The 18,780-nt window shown below is 28.9% G+C and overlaps 1 protein-coding gene across 12 annotated transcripts; it reads left to right on the top strand.

The window, feature by feature from the left end:
* Positions 1 to 31: 31 nt before the first annotated feature.
* LOC117239193 (protein ECT2) lies at positions 32 to 12,917 on the top strand. Of its 12 annotated transcripts, none has more exons than XM_033504596.1 (18): positions 33 to 186; positions 408 to 1,004; positions 2,472 to 2,682; positions 2,775 to 2,910; positions 3,003 to 3,212; positions 3,341 to 3,487; positions 3,569 to 4,849; positions 5,326 to 5,460; positions 5,520 to 5,769; positions 6,050 to 6,177; positions 6,274 to 6,670; positions 6,974 to 7,414; positions 7,687 to 7,841; positions 7,925 to 8,010; positions 8,616 to 8,708; positions 9,914 to 10,088; positions 11,443 to 11,561; positions 12,622 to 12,664. In XM_033504596.1, exons 2-18 carry the CDS (start codon positions 938 to 940, stop codon positions 12,662 to 12,664), a joined length of 4,074 nt encoding a protein of 1,357 aa, XP_033360487.1. In that variant the 5' UTR covers positions 33 to 186; positions 408 to 937. The 12 variants fall into 12 exon arrangements, with proteins under 12 accessions (XP_033360493.1, XP_033360487.1, XP_033360486.1 ...); XM_033504595.1 differs by having other exon boundaries at positions 33 to 244; XM_033504593.1 differs by having other exon boundaries at positions 33 to 338.
* The last annotated feature ends 5,863 nt before the right edge of the window (positions 12,918 to 18,780 follow it).

The raw sequence follows: 18,780 nt of genomic DNA, 5'->3' as shown, positions 1-18,780 counted from the left end.
CCTTGTCAAATTAAACATTATATAATTTACAATTTGCTGTTATTTGTGCAATTTAAGAATGCGATAGTAAAAAAATAATTGGTATTACGCGATACGCAATGATATATAGAGATCTAGTATAATCATCAACTTCACACTAATATCAGCAGTGTTAACAGCGCGTGTTGTCTTTAGCTGATAGTTATTGTTAGTTTTCAATATTTAAAATTGCGAAATGTTCTTACACCACTGTTTCCCATCTTAGGTTCTTTTATATACGTAATCCTTTCTGAATCTTATAAATCATAGTTTAATACCGCACTGAAATTTCATTTCAATTTGAACTTATCAATCCCTTTGTAAGAGATAAGGCGAATTTTGCATAGCAATCTGAAGTGAGTGAAATTTATTGTGTGTCCTCGTTACAGGAAGGAAAAGAGAAACAGAATCTCGGCAATCAGTGAGTAATAGATGCGAGAAGAATGTCGAGCGAGAAACGGTGATAAGTAGCAAAATCACGGCACTACTGATAATTACGTTTCTGTGCCACTTTATGACACTTGCGAATTTAGCAGAAGAACCGTGGATTATTCGACTGTTATATTCATAATGGATTTTAAATAAATGCTGATGGTAAAAAGTGTCGTTTGGTGCCAATATCCAAATATATATACATATGCTTATACATGTATACGTATACATATATAGATCTGAGGAATCTTATGTACTGTAGGGTCCGTGAAAATAATACACCTAAGGGAACCCTGTTCAGGATTTGAACTTGTGTTTTGTCTATAAGATTCAAGGGCGCTATATGCTGTGCCATCAAGCTCTGCTCTTCTTTATTTTTCCGGGTCCTTTTTCTCACTGGATTCGCTCGTAGCCCGTAGGAGGCGCTCTCAATGATCAGTACGAAGAAGAGCGTACGAGAAGAACGATGTTGTAACTAACGGCCAAAATGGAAGAGCAAAGTGTTCACAGCAGTATCAGTGATATAAATAGTGAAGAGGCAGTTAGAAGCGAGCGTAAGTTCGCTAATATTTTCATCTTTACTATTATGTTTAGCTATTGATCTACATTGTTAATCGTTGCATATACCATAGGCACCTGTATGGACTAACCCTACCTCACTCTTTATCAAAACTCACGCGACAATGCTTGTGTCTTATATCTGTCACTCATTCTGATCCATAGATAAATCGACGTATCATATCCTCTACTTCTCTTATACACTTTTATATTGTGTTTTGAATTTTACGCGGGATGAATGTCAACGGTTTCTTATAAAATTGGCCTTGACTTATTCTCCAAAATTACGTCAGAAATTTGGTAGTCCGAAATGTCTTTATGAGCTTCCCTACAGTTCGTTATATACTTGTTTTGAATTTAATTATCTTTAATATTTATCTTCGTGTCATTTTAAGGTTAAAATCATCTGCTGTCATCTAAGATACATTATTTATTATACATTACATCTTACGAATTATTTTCATTATTTACTAATAGAATATATAGACACATATTTGAAAGCAATATCGTTTAAAAATATTTTGATTAAACTTATGTTATCAGTCAGTGATTGTTTGTTAAATAAATGAAGAATTTAATTTTTACATATTAAATACTATTTTCATTGTTTACTAGTACAATTATTTATATTTTACTTATTCTACAAAACTTTAGTTATATTCACTTCATTTTTAATATTTTTTATTATTAATTATATGGATAAATAATAAATAACTAAATAAAATTCTCTTTATTATTATTTAATAACAGAATTATTTGAGACATTTTTCAAAATGAAATCATCAAAAGTATTTCAGTACATCTTTTCCAAGTATTTCTTCTGTATCAGTAGTTTATAGATATAGGGAAAATATTTACGCTTTGCATTTTCTAGTCATATTTCTTGTATAGGATTAGCCATTATTTACATACAATTATTTGTGGTTCTATTGTAATATAATATAGGATAATAGGGGTTGGTATTATATGAAATGAGATTAGGCATGAGACAATAGGGGTTTATTGCACCTTTTATCTATGGGTACAGAAGCCATTAATATTTATTGCCCTTTCTGTGTATTTATTGCAGTTAGGATTCATACACACATAAATTTAGGTATTTGTAGCTATAATCACTGTGTGTTTTGACTTTAGGTCTTTAAAATATTTTAAACAGTGAAATTATTGTCGAATTATAAACAAATAAATAATAATCAATAATATCATATTAATAATTTAAATTTCATAAAAATAATTACTTCTTTCTTAGTTTTCTTAATTTGAATTATTTTATTCATAATACATTTTGTAACTGAAAATAAATTTTTTAAATTTAAAAATAAATTTTTTAAATTTAAATTATTGATTTTGTTATGTAAATGATGAAATATTTGTAAAATATTAAACCTTGACCCAAAATGTTATTGGTAGTATTGTTTCATTAAATTTTACTAATGATAGCTGGAAATTTGTTTAAATTTCAGCTCTGATTATACCACGTAAGAAAAGGATATGCTTGATTGGTGCAGCTGGTGATGATCCTGCACTTGGTGCTGCTGCTCAGCAGTTTAGCGTACCTGTTCTCAAATCTGAAACTGGTTTAGAACATGTAGAAGATACATCATATTGTACTTACTTTATATTAAAGAAGTTCGAGGGACCTGAATATGATGCTCTTCATAAAAGTGCACATAGGTTTGTCATATTTAATTTCATATAATTTGTAACATGTTGAAACATAATCAAAAGAATCTGACTTTTGGTTGGTTTAATTTAACACGTTGTAGAATATTGGGACCAACAGCACTTCTGCAGTTGGCAGAAAAAAAGGACTCATTACCTAGTATTACTAGACCAATGTATACACAAGCCATGGTAGGCACAGTAGTAGTGTTTACTGGATTTAGGAAAAAGGATGAATTGGTTAGTTTCATCTTATTAATTGATATAATGTAGGTTATGATCTACATATTACGATAATAGAAATATTATGATGTTAATTTTTAATATCATAGACCAAGTTGATTAATATGATTCACAATATGGGTGGAAGTATTAGGAAAGAAATGGGTGCAAAGGTGACGCATCTCATTGCTAATTGTTGTGGTGGAGATAAGTATAGATATGCCGTTACATTTCGGGTCCCTATTATGTCTATGGAGTGGGTGACAGCATTATGGAATGCCAAAGACGATATTTCCAGTTATGGAAATAATGAAGAACTGGTAATAATTATATTAATAACTATATTCAAATATTTTACTGTCCATTTCTTACTATTTATTTTTGCCAATGACGTTGGTACATTTAATATATATAACATTTAATATACGATATAATTATTTTTGTGCAGATTACAACTTATAAGCTAAAACCATTTTTCGGTGCAAAAGTATGTTTCTTTGGTTTTCCTGATGAAGAGAAACGTCATATGTGTGAGGTTTTACAACAACAAGGAGGTGAATCTACAGAAATTGATGATCCAAATTGCACACATGTGGTAAGTTTATACAATACAATATTTTACATATTTCATAAAGTATAAAATATGTAAAACAAACATATGTAATACATCCTTTAGGTAACAGATTTAGGAAGTCGTCAGTACAAGAAATCAAACAATACTTTTGACACGCTGCCATATACTAAAAATCCTAATTGTATTCCATATCCTTATTTAAAAACAAAACCATTTTCCTTCACTTTTTATAATCCATACACTGATACCATTCCTAACACAAAACTGATAAATTCTTCACATACTTTCCATGTTAATAATACAAATTTAACCAAAAAACTGAGTACGAGACACTTTTCACATTGTTTCTGTTCTTATGTTCCTCAACATTTTGAACTTAAAGAAAATAAGTGTGCTTATTCTATATTAAATGATATTAGTCAGGATTCAGCAATTTGTATGGATGATAATTTATATGATTACCCAAGTTTGTCAGATGAATCTTTTATGTCTGAGTTTTCTATAGGACGAGCTGATTCTGGTGTTAGTATGTCTAATGTAATACAAACAAATGACGTTAATGCATTACAAGAAAGCAATTTCCCTGTTACATCTACTATGTTGGATATGCATTCTATGTCTTTATCTTCATCATCTTCATTTCTATGTAATGATAAAAGAATTAAGAACAATATGTTTAATGCTTTTTCTAATTATAACACTGGTAATAAAAATGTGTGCACTCAACAAGGGTTATATAATTTTAACTCTTCTACATTATGTAAAAAGAAGGTTACTCAACATGTAAACAAGCAGTATTCTACTAGAAAAACTAATTTGTTACAGTTTTGTAAGAATACACAGTGTGCACGAAATTCCTTCTTTCTTAACAAAAAGATTATATCTCCTAAACGGTATATCAAGTGGCGAAAAGCTAAATCTTGTATTACAATTCATAAAATTTGTTCTCTGGAAAAGTTTAAATTAAAAAGAATGCATTCTCATCCTAATTTATTAAGACAACATGATTTAGAACTTAATGATTCTCTTTTGTATGATTCATCTATGCCAATGACAAAAAACAAAGGTTTTTTGAGTACATGTAAACTGAACTCTTCCATTTTGTCAAAACTTAGTCATTTAAATTTTTCTCCAATGCTTAAACAGTATGTGGTTATTAATCCATGCAAGCAAATTCCAGAAATTCATCAACAGCAAAAATATACTCCTTTACCTAGTCCCCTGCCCATTCCTGCTAAGGTAGCAAAATTATCAACTTCTGAATATGGCTCAAGAAGTTCTTTTGCATCAGATGAAAGTTATTTAAATATGTCTCCTAAAAGTCACATTCTGAAAGATGATCATATAAAATTGGACAAACAGAAGGACAAACCATTATCTTTGGTACTTTTATTTTTTTAATGGGTATTATGTTAAATTATGGAATAACTTGCTCCACTAAATGACAAGTTGTAGACATGTAGGGACGAGGTTATTAGGGTATTTTAACACTAAATAAAAACTTATAATTAGCAAGAATAGAAATTGTTAATTTTAGAGAAATTATTTATGAATGTTTTGTTATATATAGTACTAGGATATAGTAATTTAAGTATAGAGAAATGTTATTTTTGTGTTGTTTTTGTGATGTATTAGAGTGTGTTCCTTTAATCTGTAGTAATAACGAATTGCATAATTAGTATTTCGTCCTTTATAAATGTTTAACAATTTATATAGCATATGTCCTTGTTATATTATAAAAGAAATAAATAAAATTTGTGTATTATATGTTTCAATATATATATACGTTATTTGTTTGTATTAATTAGGCATGGTAAATATAAACAGATTAGAATTATAATAAGTTACTATTATCTTAGGTTGTAGATGAATCAAACGTAAATGCATTACCAGATTTAGCTTCTGTGAGAGCACATATCGTAAAAGCAGAGTGGTTTTGGACGTCTGTACAGAATGAGGGTGCAGCTGACGAAAAGGAATATTTATTTGAAGATGTAAGTTCATTAAAATATTTTATATATTTCTCATTCTCAATTATTTATTTTACATTTAGTATTTGGAATCCGTTCTATCACCAACTGTATCAGTTAGACGTGATAGTCAACAAGCTGCTACTCCAAGTACAGCATCTACAAGACGAAAACGTAAACGCTTAGCAGAAACTTTATCTAGTCTGGTTCAAAATGGTGCAGATTCTCCAGCATTGCATAAGAGACGATCCAGCATCAGTGATGCAGGACATTTAAGTGTTAGTGGAAGCTTTCTTGATTGTACAACGAGTCCAGACAAACCATTACTTGATGGTTAGTTGTTTATAAAACATAATTATAGATTTGATAAATGTAGTTTAAAAATATCCTACAACTAACAATTACAATTATTTTAATATTTTTTTAACAGTCCTACTAAGTACATCTTCCCTTCCTTTGTGGTTCATTTCTTTTGTTAAATAAAGTATTGTATTTTTATATTTCATTTAACACGATTATACTAACAATATACATAATTTAAATATTGATAATACCTAATATGAACCATATGAAGGGGAAGATAATATAAATTTGAATTGTTAATAACTGCCAGATATTCCAGAAGTGGAAGCTGTTAATACAGACACCTCTAGGAAAAATTTATCTCCGCGTCATCAAGTTTTCTTAGAATTAGTACAAACAGAATCTAATTATGTTGGTATTCTCAGTACAATTATGACGGTAAGATCTGTCTCATTATATATTACGCTGAAACAAACAATAAATTAACATTATACATATAATATTACATATTTGTAACGTTATTTATGTTTCTAGCTGTTTAAATCTCCACTAGAAGATCTTATAGATACAACTGGCGAGTTATTAAATTGCACAGAAGCTAAAATTATATTTGGCAATTTTCCACCTATTTATGAAGTTCATAAAAAAATGTTGGAAGAACTGAGATACAGCACTACTCATTGGATGGAGGACAATAGTATAGGTAATATATTTCTGAAGTTCGCTCCCGACCTAGTCAAGGCGTATCCACCGTATGTCAACTTCTTCGAAAATACAAAGGAAATGCTCGATCAATGTGATCAAAACAAACCACGATTTCATGCTTTTCTGAAGGTTTGTCAGACGAAACCTGAATGTGGCAGACAAAGTTTAAAGGAACTGTTAATTAAACCAGTACAAAGGTTACCCAGTATTAGTTTGTTATTAAACGGCAAGTATACGTACTTATTAAAGTTATTATCTCTTCTGATCGTTTGTGGCATAGTGTTATCTCATGGTTGATACTTTTATCTAATATTTGATCACTATTAGTCATCATATATTTACGGTTGTCCATTGTAGTCAACACTCTGCCATGCATATGCATTTCATGCGAGTGAATCTAAGTCGACACTCGATTGTAGATTTAGCAATTACTGACTGTAATTGATGCTTATACCGAACGAGTTAAATAATTCAGATAGTAATAAATTTTGCATAGTAATTAATATCTTTACATATTAATGTTTTGCAGATATCCTTAAACATACAAATAAAAATAATCCAGATCATAGCGCTTTGGAGTTATCAATTAGCAGTATTAAAGAAGTTATGACCTATATAAACGAGGATAAAAGAAAAACTGAAGGTCAATTGGTTATGTTTGATATTTTTAACGAAATTGACAACTGTCCACCGCATTTAGTTTCTTCACACCGATCATTTATTGGCAAATGCGATGTGATGGAACTTGGTGAGGGTTTAAGTGGACGTGGGGATCATTTAGTTTTGTTTTTGTTTACCGATACTCTCGAAATATGCAAGAAAAGGTCAAAGGCTTTTAATTCGTTAAAAAGTCCTAATACAGCAAATGGATTGCATACAACTAAACTAAGTCAAGGAAAACCCTATAAACATATTAAGATGTTATCACTTAGTACGATAAAAAAGGTTGTTGATATTCGAGAAACGGATGGTAAGTTTATAACAAACAATATTATAAACTAATAATGAACTAAATTGTGTTTAAATATGTAATAGATATAAATTTCTTATTTTTATTTTTATTGTAATTTTTTTTTATTTTACAAGAAAAACATGATTACAAAATTTATAACACTATCAAATATTTCGTACATGTAAAGATTTATGAAATGTTTGTGAAGAGTTTAAAATGTATATGTCAAATAAAGTAAGATAGAGCAAATATGAAAAATATACTTTTTGTTTTATGTATATTATTTTTAGAATGTCATAAAGTGTTTGCTTTAATGGTGAGAAGTAATCAAGAGTTAAAGGAAAAATTATTTTCATTTACAATTACTGATGAGGAAGTAAATAAGACAAATTATTTACGAACCTTGTGTAGACAAATGGCTAATACAGTGTGTAAAGCTGATGCGGTAAGTTTTAGTATTCATCTTGCTTATATATTATTACTGTTTGCAGCTTATTACTAATAGTATTTTTATTTCTATATTTGCAGGATACGTTCCTGATAAGTCTTGATTCGCATCAACTTGAAATTGATACAAGCGATGTAGCATTAGGAACATTAAGTAAAGCATTTAAGTAAGTAGTTGAAACTTAATTGGTACCTGTCGTATATCGTTAACATCGCATACGATAGTATCTCTCTTATAACTGTAAGTCCGTTTTTTATTGTAAACAAAAATTAAAAGAAATTATATTGTAAATGAAACATTATTTAAGATAAAAACGGTGTTTGTAGATATGATAAAAATAGTACTTACAGTTTTTTGTAGAGAAGCACTTCTAAAAGATGATCTTCTCATATAAATAGATTAAAGAAATTTATTAGATATAAGAATGATAAATATATAATTAATTAGTATTATGCTCCTAGAATAGCTTAGCTTATAATATACTTTTTTGCATTGCTATTAAGTTTTGCTGAACTATAGTCCACATATTCATATAGAATCTTCTTATTATATTCATATTTAGGATATGCTAAAAATAAGATCTTTGCGTGTTCTATATCTGTATTATATGTTATACAAAAATTGGTATGAATCTATTCGATAAAGTAGACATTTTTATAGAAAAAATATGCATATTTGTAAAGGGGAAGATTTATCAGTCGTTCTAAACTGTTTTTCTCCTGTATTGCATGTTAACAAAAAATAATGGGGCGACGACTCGTTTGGTTGCAGGAGCCTATTTCATAATTTTTACCTGGAGTATATGGACCCGTATGTGTTCCTACTCAATAGCATGTGTGAAACCACGTTACATGTCCCACTACCGTCAGTTTTCGCACCAGGCTGATTATCTTTTTTTTTACTCGCTTTGGTCCTTTGTTCCCCGCTTGTTTAAATAAATCAATCGCATTCTTTAGTGCAAAAATATAGAAAATTAAATAACTTCACAAAAAATTTCACCAGTTCAAGCATAATATTGAATATTATCAGCCTGTTTAAAATCATTAATATGCGATTAAAATATTTAATATCTATTTATTTGACCCCTCGATGATTTCATATTTTATACGAACATCAGACTTTCTACATGTTGATTAATAAAAGAATAATACATATTAGTGATTACACTGAATGGCATTTTAGCTTTAAATTGTTTGCTATTTATTTGTATGTAATTTCCTTAGGATTTGTAATAGCTTTTATGGTACAACAAAATCCTAAATTAAGACAATTGGTAGCACTACTGACTGTGATATAGCGATATCTACGATCGTATGCAGTATTTACGTTTTTCAATAGACATTGAACCAAAGTAAAGATATATTTTATATGACTACTAAGTTTACAGTTTCTTAGTTTCCTAAGTTTTGATATACGTAAATTGCTGCATATTAAATTATGTTTTATTAATTATAATATTGGACCAAGAAAGATATATTTTTTAGTGAGTAATGAATCTAAATAGTTGCTATTTATATAGTTAAGTTTCCATTTTTCTTAGTCGTTAAGGGGTTAAATTTTCAGCACCACCTACTTAGTGGTACAAGTTTTAATATTAATTATGTATCATTAATGAATTATAATTACTTTTTTTATTTTATAAGCCATAAAAGATTTTAATAATTTGGAAAGACTCTGTAACCTCGCAATTAAGCCCTATATTTATTACTCTTACATTTGTAATATAGATTTATAGTTGTGATGTAATACTTTAGCATGAACAAAATAAAAAATTACTTACTATAATTCAATTTTTGCATGCTCATTAGTAACTATTATGGTGTAATATTTACTTGAACTGGTTTATTACGGTTTGGGATTTTATTTAAGTTCGCTAATTCCTTTGTTTGCTTGAAAATTTATTTTCCTCCATTTAATTATATATTAAATATTACTATATTATTGAAAGAAGTCGTTTTAGTTTATGCACTTGAATAAATTATTAAAGGAAAATAAAATTTCAATATCGCTTTTGTTTTTTGTGCAAATGTTAAAATTTAAATGAGTTTGTAACAACTGTTTTTCTTCAGGTTCGCATCTCGTACTCGGATGAAAGTTGGCAGGGCGTTTAGTTTTAATAAAACTCCAAGCAAATTAAAGAGAGCAATGTCAACAATGATGTCACCATTCGGATCCACTAACAGCCTTACTCCGGCGAGTCAACAACTTGCACAGATGCGGCTTGCTAGTTGCAACAATATTAACGTTAGTTGACAGTTTATTATCGCATGCATCTTTCTTTATTATATGCTTATGCTATTTCTTTTTTCTTTTCTCCTTATTTACTTTCATTTCACGACAGGAGATTGTTGTCTCTTTCATATTGATCTGTTCATATTGAAATGAGTTCAGTATATTAATCAAATTTTTTTTATATATATATATAATATTAACGCGTTCAATTTCGAATTGCACGTCCTATTTCTATCGCTTTTATAGAAGTTTGCTTGAATGCATAATTGTAAGATCATTTTGCCGTTTACAATATTTTCTTCTTGTGTATATCTCTATAAAAATATTATGTAAATATCTGATATTATAACATTGAAACAATTTATTTCATCTCTTATTTTCATTATTTTAAGACATTTATGCAGATATTGGAGAAGATTAATTTATTGTATATACAACATAATACATCATTTTCTTATATTCATCTTAATTTGTTGTTCTATTTGGTTTCTTATTTTATGAGATACGTTAATTCATCCATAATGTGTGCGAATTATGTCCTTTTCACGATATTTGTTTTTTACTTATGCGGAAATAACGTTAGTGGATAAATTTGTATACTCTATCACGTAAGTATACCGTATTGCGTTTATTTTATTAAATATTAGCTAAATATTATAATATTGAAGTGCTTACTAATATTCGCTCTAGAATATATAGGAAATATTAATACAATTTAACGTCTCCTCTCGTGAAAGGGAGTAGAGAGGAGGGTTACTAGAATTTTACTTTCAACAGATAAAATTCCTTTTAGGAATGTGACGCCACACAGTGTTTCGACTGGATCAAAATACTTCGTGTCACAAATTAAATAGAGAAACTTAATTTTATGCTATTCATGATTAAGATGATTCTCTTAAAATGGATTCTAGAAAAGCTAAAAATTTATATTTTTATTAAGTTAACTTTGCCCTATTAGAGGCATTTTGTATTAACTGAGATTTTCGTTTTCTTTTTTTTTTTTTTTGTTACTGCTTACATATATCTATCACATGCTATACAGATCAACAAGGCTGGAATCCTTTCTTTTTTCTTTGTTTGGATTTTTTGTAAAATATATTTGCAATGAGAAAAAAGTATGAAGTATTTTTTCTTCATGATACCTACAAATGTTGCATGATGTTATTTTTCATATTAAAGTATCTTTCTTATTCTCTATTAGTTTTGCTTCCAGTGTGAATTAAATGTTTAAGTGTTTAAATTGTTTTGTTTATCCAATGTGATTAATGTAAAATCAGTATTGTTTTAATCCCTCCTGGTATTGTATATATGTACAGAAAAATTGTATATATAAATAGGATAAATGGATATTCGTGTGTCTTTCCAGGAGCTGGGTAATGGTGGTTCAGGCTCGCCATCTAGAGATGATGTTCTAGTAGCACCTATGTCGGTTCAGCCGACACGAAAGGCCAAATGCAGTTCCCTCAGTATGGCTTCGTTAAGAAGGTTGTAATTAGTATATCAGAAATGATGCAATTTTTCTTTTTTGCTATCATTGCATAACTATGTTTGATCAACTTGCCTACTGTTTATGTGCCTTAAACTCTCTTCACTTTATGTTTAGTGTTGGAAAACATTTACATATACATATATGCGAGATCCTTATACGTAAATAATATGTCATACATTGGTATGTTCATTCATGAATGTAAAGACTGGATTGAAATTTCTAGTGTTATATATATATATGTTTAGCGCAATGCAAAAATTACCATTACTAAATACAATGCATGTAAATGTGTCGTGGAAATTTCGTCGTTTCAGAAATATTCAAACGGAAATTTATGGATACTTGTTATAATTTACGTAATGGATTGAAATACTCATATTGGTTAAGGCGAGTTTTAAGGCGACCATAATGTATAGCACAATTTGCATATTTTGCAAAAACAGTGCTGCATTTACAATCACTTTGATTCTATGTTCTTCGCTAGTATCCGTGCTTGTAATGTATATATACGTTTTTGTGAAAAGAATTCATTTATATCGTCCGTTGCAGTCCATGCTGTACCAAATGTTCGCCACTGTTCCGTTCTTTAAGGCTAAGATCATTCATAAGTACCTAGTTTTACTTTAAAGTATTGTCAAAATGATACTAATAATTGTGCCTATTTAGTGCCTGTAGCATTAATTAGATGGTTAACATTTATAATGATTTAATATTTAGCTTAACTAATGCATATTTATTTAACAATAGTAGATTTTTATTCTTTACATTTTTATGCTGATTTGCTGCAGGGCAACTTCGCTTGCTACATTTTCCGATTTAGAATACTTTTATCCATTATTTGTCATCAATAATTTTTTTCATCATACTTTTCCACCAACTCGGTTAATAATATTTCGAAATCTTAGCAAATTTATTCAATGTTAGATACAATATGAAATACAAAATTAGAAGCATACTTGACTTTTATTTGTAAGAAAGAGTTAGTGTATTTATCTAAGCTTTATATATATGTTTCCATACTATAGTCTTTTTGACCTTACTTTATTTATCCTCCAGAAATTGTTCAGAGGAAGTCATGCAGGACAAATCCGATCTTTGAAGTGCAGGGCATGAGTAGTGTGCAACAATACCATACTTTTTTCTTTGGGATCAGTAAAATGTTTATGTGAAAATATAAAGTATATGAATATCGTTGCAAAGATATATCTTTGCAATATGATTTAAGTATTAATCTTCAAAATTCAGAAAATAGTAAAATGTTCGTACAAAGGGTAAATGCGGAGGAGCACATTTATAAACTTCAGCAAATGAATACAAAATTTGTCATGTGCCAATAGAAAAACCATAAGGAATTTTACAAAAAAGGAATTGTACATTGCCAATTATTCTTTAAGCAATTTTATAACCATATATTAACGATATATGTTACCTAATACCATATTAATCGTTAACTTTAATCTATCATACTTGCATAATTAAAACTCTTGTCTTAGAAGGACAAACGAAATTAAGATAAAGTAAGGGAAAAACATTTATATTTTCAGTGGTATATAACACAAATTTTATTATTATATACATTTTATTAGAATTGAAAGTACGAATATCAATTTTGTGCCATTTAATCTTGTTCTGTAAAATGTACTCAGACCTTATTGCAGTGCCTGAAGATATGTCGTTTTTAAAATTGAAGATAATTCGTCATTTTTAAAATTAAAGAAATGTAATGCTAATCTATTAAATTAATATTAATGATACATTTTTTTTGTTCAACTGCCATGTCTTGTATCATTGCAGTTTTAAACTATGAATATGAATTGTATAACTACGGCTATACTGTCTTTAGTTTATTGTGTTTGCTCTTATCCAATTTAAATCTTTCTGATTGCAGTTTCTTTAAACGATTCATAATGTCGAAATTGAATAAAACTGTACATGATATAATATCACTGGAAATGTAGAAGCTCGAATTTAGAATAACAGTACAGTATAATGTTTTTATCTTTTTCTTTCTAAGAATATAATTGTATTATAATAAACTCAAAAGATGTGGTAAAAGAAAAGTAAGAAACGTATATCAATATATATATATATATATATATATATATATATATATATATATATATATATATATATATATTGATATATTTTTTTTTAAAACAACAGACTTTAGATTATACATATGTTTATAAAAAGCCATAGTTTATTAGGATTAAATTATTACAGACCTGTCCACCGATAAGACGCTTAATGCTATGAGTTTCCCTCATTCGTAGTAAAGTTAAAGATTGTTTACTAGCTTTGAAGTGAAGGGAATGATGTAAAATTTAAAATTCGTTAAAAGCATTGATATCGGTCACATGCTTTTCACATACCAGCGTTTCTTAATATAAAGCTACGGCCATCATCGTAGTTTTATAATGAAATTATGGAATAGGAAAAGTGTTTTGATACATGTATCGGACCGCGGGCAGGTCTGCATTACTATTACTTTTTTTTATCAATTTACGCTTATTGTAGTTACTGACTTTATCAAATTTATATTACGATGTATAGTTGGTTACTTAGGTTGCAAAATATGCTATTGTTTGAACTATATAAATATTTATATTCTTATCAAATATAAAGTATTACGTTAATTGATCGTAGATGTGAAGTATTTGTATAATGGATTATACATATTTTCAAGTATAACAACTTTCTATTGTGATCTGTATCATAAAGCTTTTAAAAAAAATTTCGTTTTCAAATATCATAGACATCATATAAAGACAGAGTACTGGTTCAAACATGAAAATCACGATCTTTTATGTTGCAATCTTTTAAGTGTACAATGGTTGTTTTTAAGAAACATATTGTAATATTATACTTAGGAATGTGATCTATTCGTATTATACAAAAAATATTTATAAATATTCCAACTGTGCGAGTAGTTTATGAAATGAATATCGTAAGATTTGGAAGACATTTACTTTAGTAGGTGAAGAAAGAACAAATTAATCTTGTCTCAAGTAGATATTTCTTCAATTACGGAAGGTTTCAAAGGTTCTTTTCGTTTGATTAGTTATTCAGTTACAAATAAAGGTTGTGGATAAAGTTTCTTTTCGTTCATACAATGTGTTTATCACTTTGTAATGGAATTTAGATTGAAATTTTGGTAATGAAAAGCTTATAAAAATGATTATTTTTGATATACGAAAATAAACATAGATGAGATACAAAACTATTTTTGCACAAAAATTATTGTCAATAAATAAATATAATGTAACAATATCATAATTACGAACATAAAAATATGTTTGTATCACTTGCTACGGAATCGAAAATCGATATTGTAATGAAGTATGAGCGTCAATTGTATCTAGTGCCTTAACCAATATAACAACGAATTGTATTCCCTGCAATTTTTCTTACTATCATCAGCAGTATTTCCTTATTGTCTTCAATGCTCTGGCGTAAAAGGGAATAATTTATCAACGATCAAAGAATAAATTAATCAACGAAATCTACTAAATTAAAAGTGATAAATTGCAAGGAAAGTAGAAAAAAGTCTGTTAGTTCTTTACAAGGACTTGTTTAATAAACTTCTTGCCATATTAATTCTTGCGCATAATGTCTACTCGAATAACGTGCCTTTGCGTAGAAATGATCGTTAAATACAGATCTCTCGGTGTCAAGCGAGGAAAAATTCATTGATGATATTTTTGTATTTGATGGTGTTGCATTCGTGAGTACGTTCACCTGAATAATTATGGATGCTCTGGTAGCACTTCGTACTTCGATTCTTAATTTATATTATATTCTTAGGATTTCAGTGTCATCTATTGCTTCTCATAACATAGTACATGGATAAACAGAAGAAAAAATATGAAATTAATTAAAATAATGTACTGCTATGTAAAGGTAATCATGGAAAATTTTGTAGAAGAAAGATTAGACAGTCTTTTCTATTGGCGAACATTATATAAAGTTTTTAATGATATAAAGACTCATTTTTCGTGATTTTAACATCAATTTATTAGTTTAAATAATAACTATTAATAACTAGTAAATATTGTCGTAACTATCCATGGACCGTGTTACACATTCTAATCTTTTATAAATTGTCGGCATGTCTGATAAAAGCCTTGATATTCTGAATATCTTGACATTTTATGGTTGTCAAATGATTCCACGAATCATTTTGGAGCTATTAAGCGTTTTTCTCGATGAAAATGAGAGAAATTCCGCTCGCTTCGGAGCATTGTAAATATTAACGATAAGTATCGTGTAAGTGTAGTATAGTGCAGATGATGTTTTTTACTACACGCGTAAGAATATTGTAATACTTGTAATGTTGCGTATAGTCGTCACTATTTATATGATACTGTAATTGATTGTATAAATTTACTCTTTATTATGTAAATCGAAAATTAAAGCGTTTGCTTTCCTTCCTTTCCCCATTTTTTTATTTTAAGTTTCAATTACGTCATAAATTAGTACTATTCATCGATAAGATATCTATACTATTACAAAACCTCGTATTTAATTGTAATATAGTATATATAATTTATTAGAAAAAAGGTCAAATTTTTTCATGATTTATAGAATTTTGTATGAAAATAATTCGCGAAAATGCAGTATCAGGGTACTAATAGAATATAATACGTACCTGAGCTTTCTGCGCCCTGATGGCAGAAATACGAATTAAAATTTGAAATTTCATCATTTCGCGCGGTGTCGTATTCGAAAGAGGAAGCGACTGCTACGAGTTTGTCGTAAATGTGAAAAATTTAATATAAAACACCAAATCATTGCTTCAAAATGGTGAGAATCATAATTTAAACTATTCTATATTCACAGCTATTAACATATTACGGACGAATCACGTTAGTGAGAATTCTTGTGTTTATTCTAATGCTTCAAGCCGATCATAAAAATTTTCGTTATTTTGATCGTTGTCATTTAAGGATAAATTATTTAATTATATCCTGGGAATAGCTAGCAATAAAACGACTAGTTCGCAATATGTTAACACAATTTATAGAGATTTATCGTATTTCCATGCAAATAGATGGATATCGAAATAAATTTCTAGAAAATCCGAGTAATATCCGGGTACTGATAGTACGTGATACGTTCCTGAACTAAGCGCACTCTGGTGGTAAATTTTTTAATAAAAATTTGAAATTAAACCATTTCGCGCGGTGTCGTATTCGAAAGAGGAAGCAACTGCTAAGAGTTTGTCGTGAATGTGAAAAATTTAATATAAAACACCAAGTCATTGCTTCAAAATGGTGAGAATCTTAATTCATTTCGTTTTATATTTATAATGTAGTACAATTTACAGTGATTTTTCGTTTGTAAATAGACGATTATTAGTTTTCAATCAAAATCATTTGTATCGAGGAATACAAATCACGTATTATTTGAAAGAATTCTTTTCCTCTTTACTCCCCAATGCATTTTTTCCTCCCTTTCTTTTACTTTGATAATCCCTTTCTTATGTTTTCTATTTTCTTTTCCTTTTTTTTTTCCTTCCTTTCTCTGTTTCCCCATACATCGAACTATGCCCATTAATGAAATATAATTCGACAATAATTGTTTGGTAGGAAAAAGTAAATTTTACGGTAATAATAATATTATGATGTTTTATTTTCATTTTGTTCGTCTAGATTACATCAGCTCGTGTTTATATATTTTTTACGCGTATTTGTCCTTTCCAATGCGTCGTATTATTTGTTTACTATGTTGAATGTAATACGTAATATGTATAAAGTAATATGAGATTGTAACATACTTTCGTGCAGGTTCGAACTCGCCGGCGGGCCTCCCCACTCTTCCCCGCCCTTCTATCGAACACTGCTATGTCGATCGAGGCGCGCGGTGTCATTGTATCGACGGAGAACGGAGCGACCGGTCGTGCGTTGCGTATTACTGCGCGCCAGAGGTCCTTCTACAACTTCGTTTCATTAACGTACGTTTCTATATAATAATTTATTATAATCTAATTATAATCTACTATTCGATTATTTTCTTTTCTTCGATCATCTTTTTAATTGTCGTATTTATCGCTATCTCGTACAATAAACTATTAGAAGCAATTTAATCGTTGATTCATTTTAATATAATTTATTCTCTTTATACATTTATTTTAATGTTTTGGCCTTCTTTTGTGTTGATTATTGTTTGATTACGAGAACTTGAAGCTATTAGAGAAACGCTACGAAATTCGAAAGAATGCCACGAAATTCGGATGGACGCCGCGGTGTTTGATGATCAACCTGATAGTTTTTTTAAAGGCGGACGTATTTAGTGAATAATTGATAATATTTATTTAGTATTTAATCGGTATAGTTTCTTACACACAATTCGTAATATTAACGTCATTAGTGCGTGATTTAATAGAATTAAATAATTTTATAATTCATTAAGAGTACAAAGACAAAGATAGACAAGATTAGTCACATTTTTTATTTCGAGTATCTTAAATTATTTTTTTATTTCAAACAAATTAAACTAATTGTTTTATTGTTTAACATTAACATTATTAAGTTTGCAAATTAATAAAGTAATTGAAGAATAAAGTAATTTTTATTTGTTAATTAAATTTATTTAATAATTTTTAATTCAATTAAATTATTAAAACTGAGATCAAATTTGAGAGCATTATCCGCTTAGATGCAAAATATAATTGTTAATCATACTTTTGGCATAGGATTTTCAGATTTAACCCTTTCCATGTTCATTGCCAGGACCCCACTTACGTGCCCAGGTGCTACTTGAGTGGGAGAAAGGCAATGTGCATGATGACTAGTTGATAAGCTTAATGACCTTTTAGCGACTGACGTTGCGTTAGTGTGTCGTGCACGACGTATTTTCCACTGTGTGTGTGTGTGTATGGTTAGGCTGTGGAATTGCGTCGATTTTACTATTCATTACAATTTTCACAAATACGTGAATCCAATTACGATTAATAGTAACAATGCTACTACATACGTACAATACATTATAAATAGTAATATGAACGTACGTATTGAATTACAATGATAATTACATTGATTAAGATACAATGATCTATTAAAATCATATCTTTGCACGATATATACACGATTATATTACATATGCGATTATGAATATTTGATTAAAATTGAAATACAAATATACATGATACTTTTACGCAATGGCCGCTAGCCATCGTCAGTCGATTTCAGGGAAATGGTACGTACATTAGAGTGT

The sequence above is a fragment of the Bombus vosnesenskii genome, unplaced genomic scaffold, assembly GCF_011952255.1.
Source record: "Bombus vosnesenskii isolate JDL3184/JDL3185 unplaced genomic scaffold, Bvos_JDL3184-5_v1.1 scf7180000013883, whole genome shotgun sequence".
In the NCBI taxonomy this organism is placed as follows: domain Eukaryota; kingdom Metazoa; phylum Arthropoda; class Insecta; order Hymenoptera; family Apidae; genus Bombus; species Bombus vosnesenskii.
This window is presented reverse-complemented; position numbering and strand designations above follow the sequence as displayed.

What these genes read in the sequence shown, in the direction of transcription:
- LOC117239193 (XM_033504597.1), top strand. Translation starts at nt 938, where the DNA reads ATGGAAGAGCAAAGTGTTCACAGCAGTATCAGTGATATAAATAGTGAA. An exon ending in ATGGAAATAATGAAGAACTG is followed by an intron (nt 3,213 to 3,340) that starts GTAATAATTATA and finishes ATTTTTGTGCAG; the next exon opens with ATTACAACTTATAAGCTAAA. An exon ending in CTAGTTGCAACAATATTAAC is followed by an intron (nt 10,089 to 11,442) that starts GTTAGTTGACAG and finishes GTGTCTTTCCAG; the next exon opens with GAGCTGGGTAATGGTGGTTC.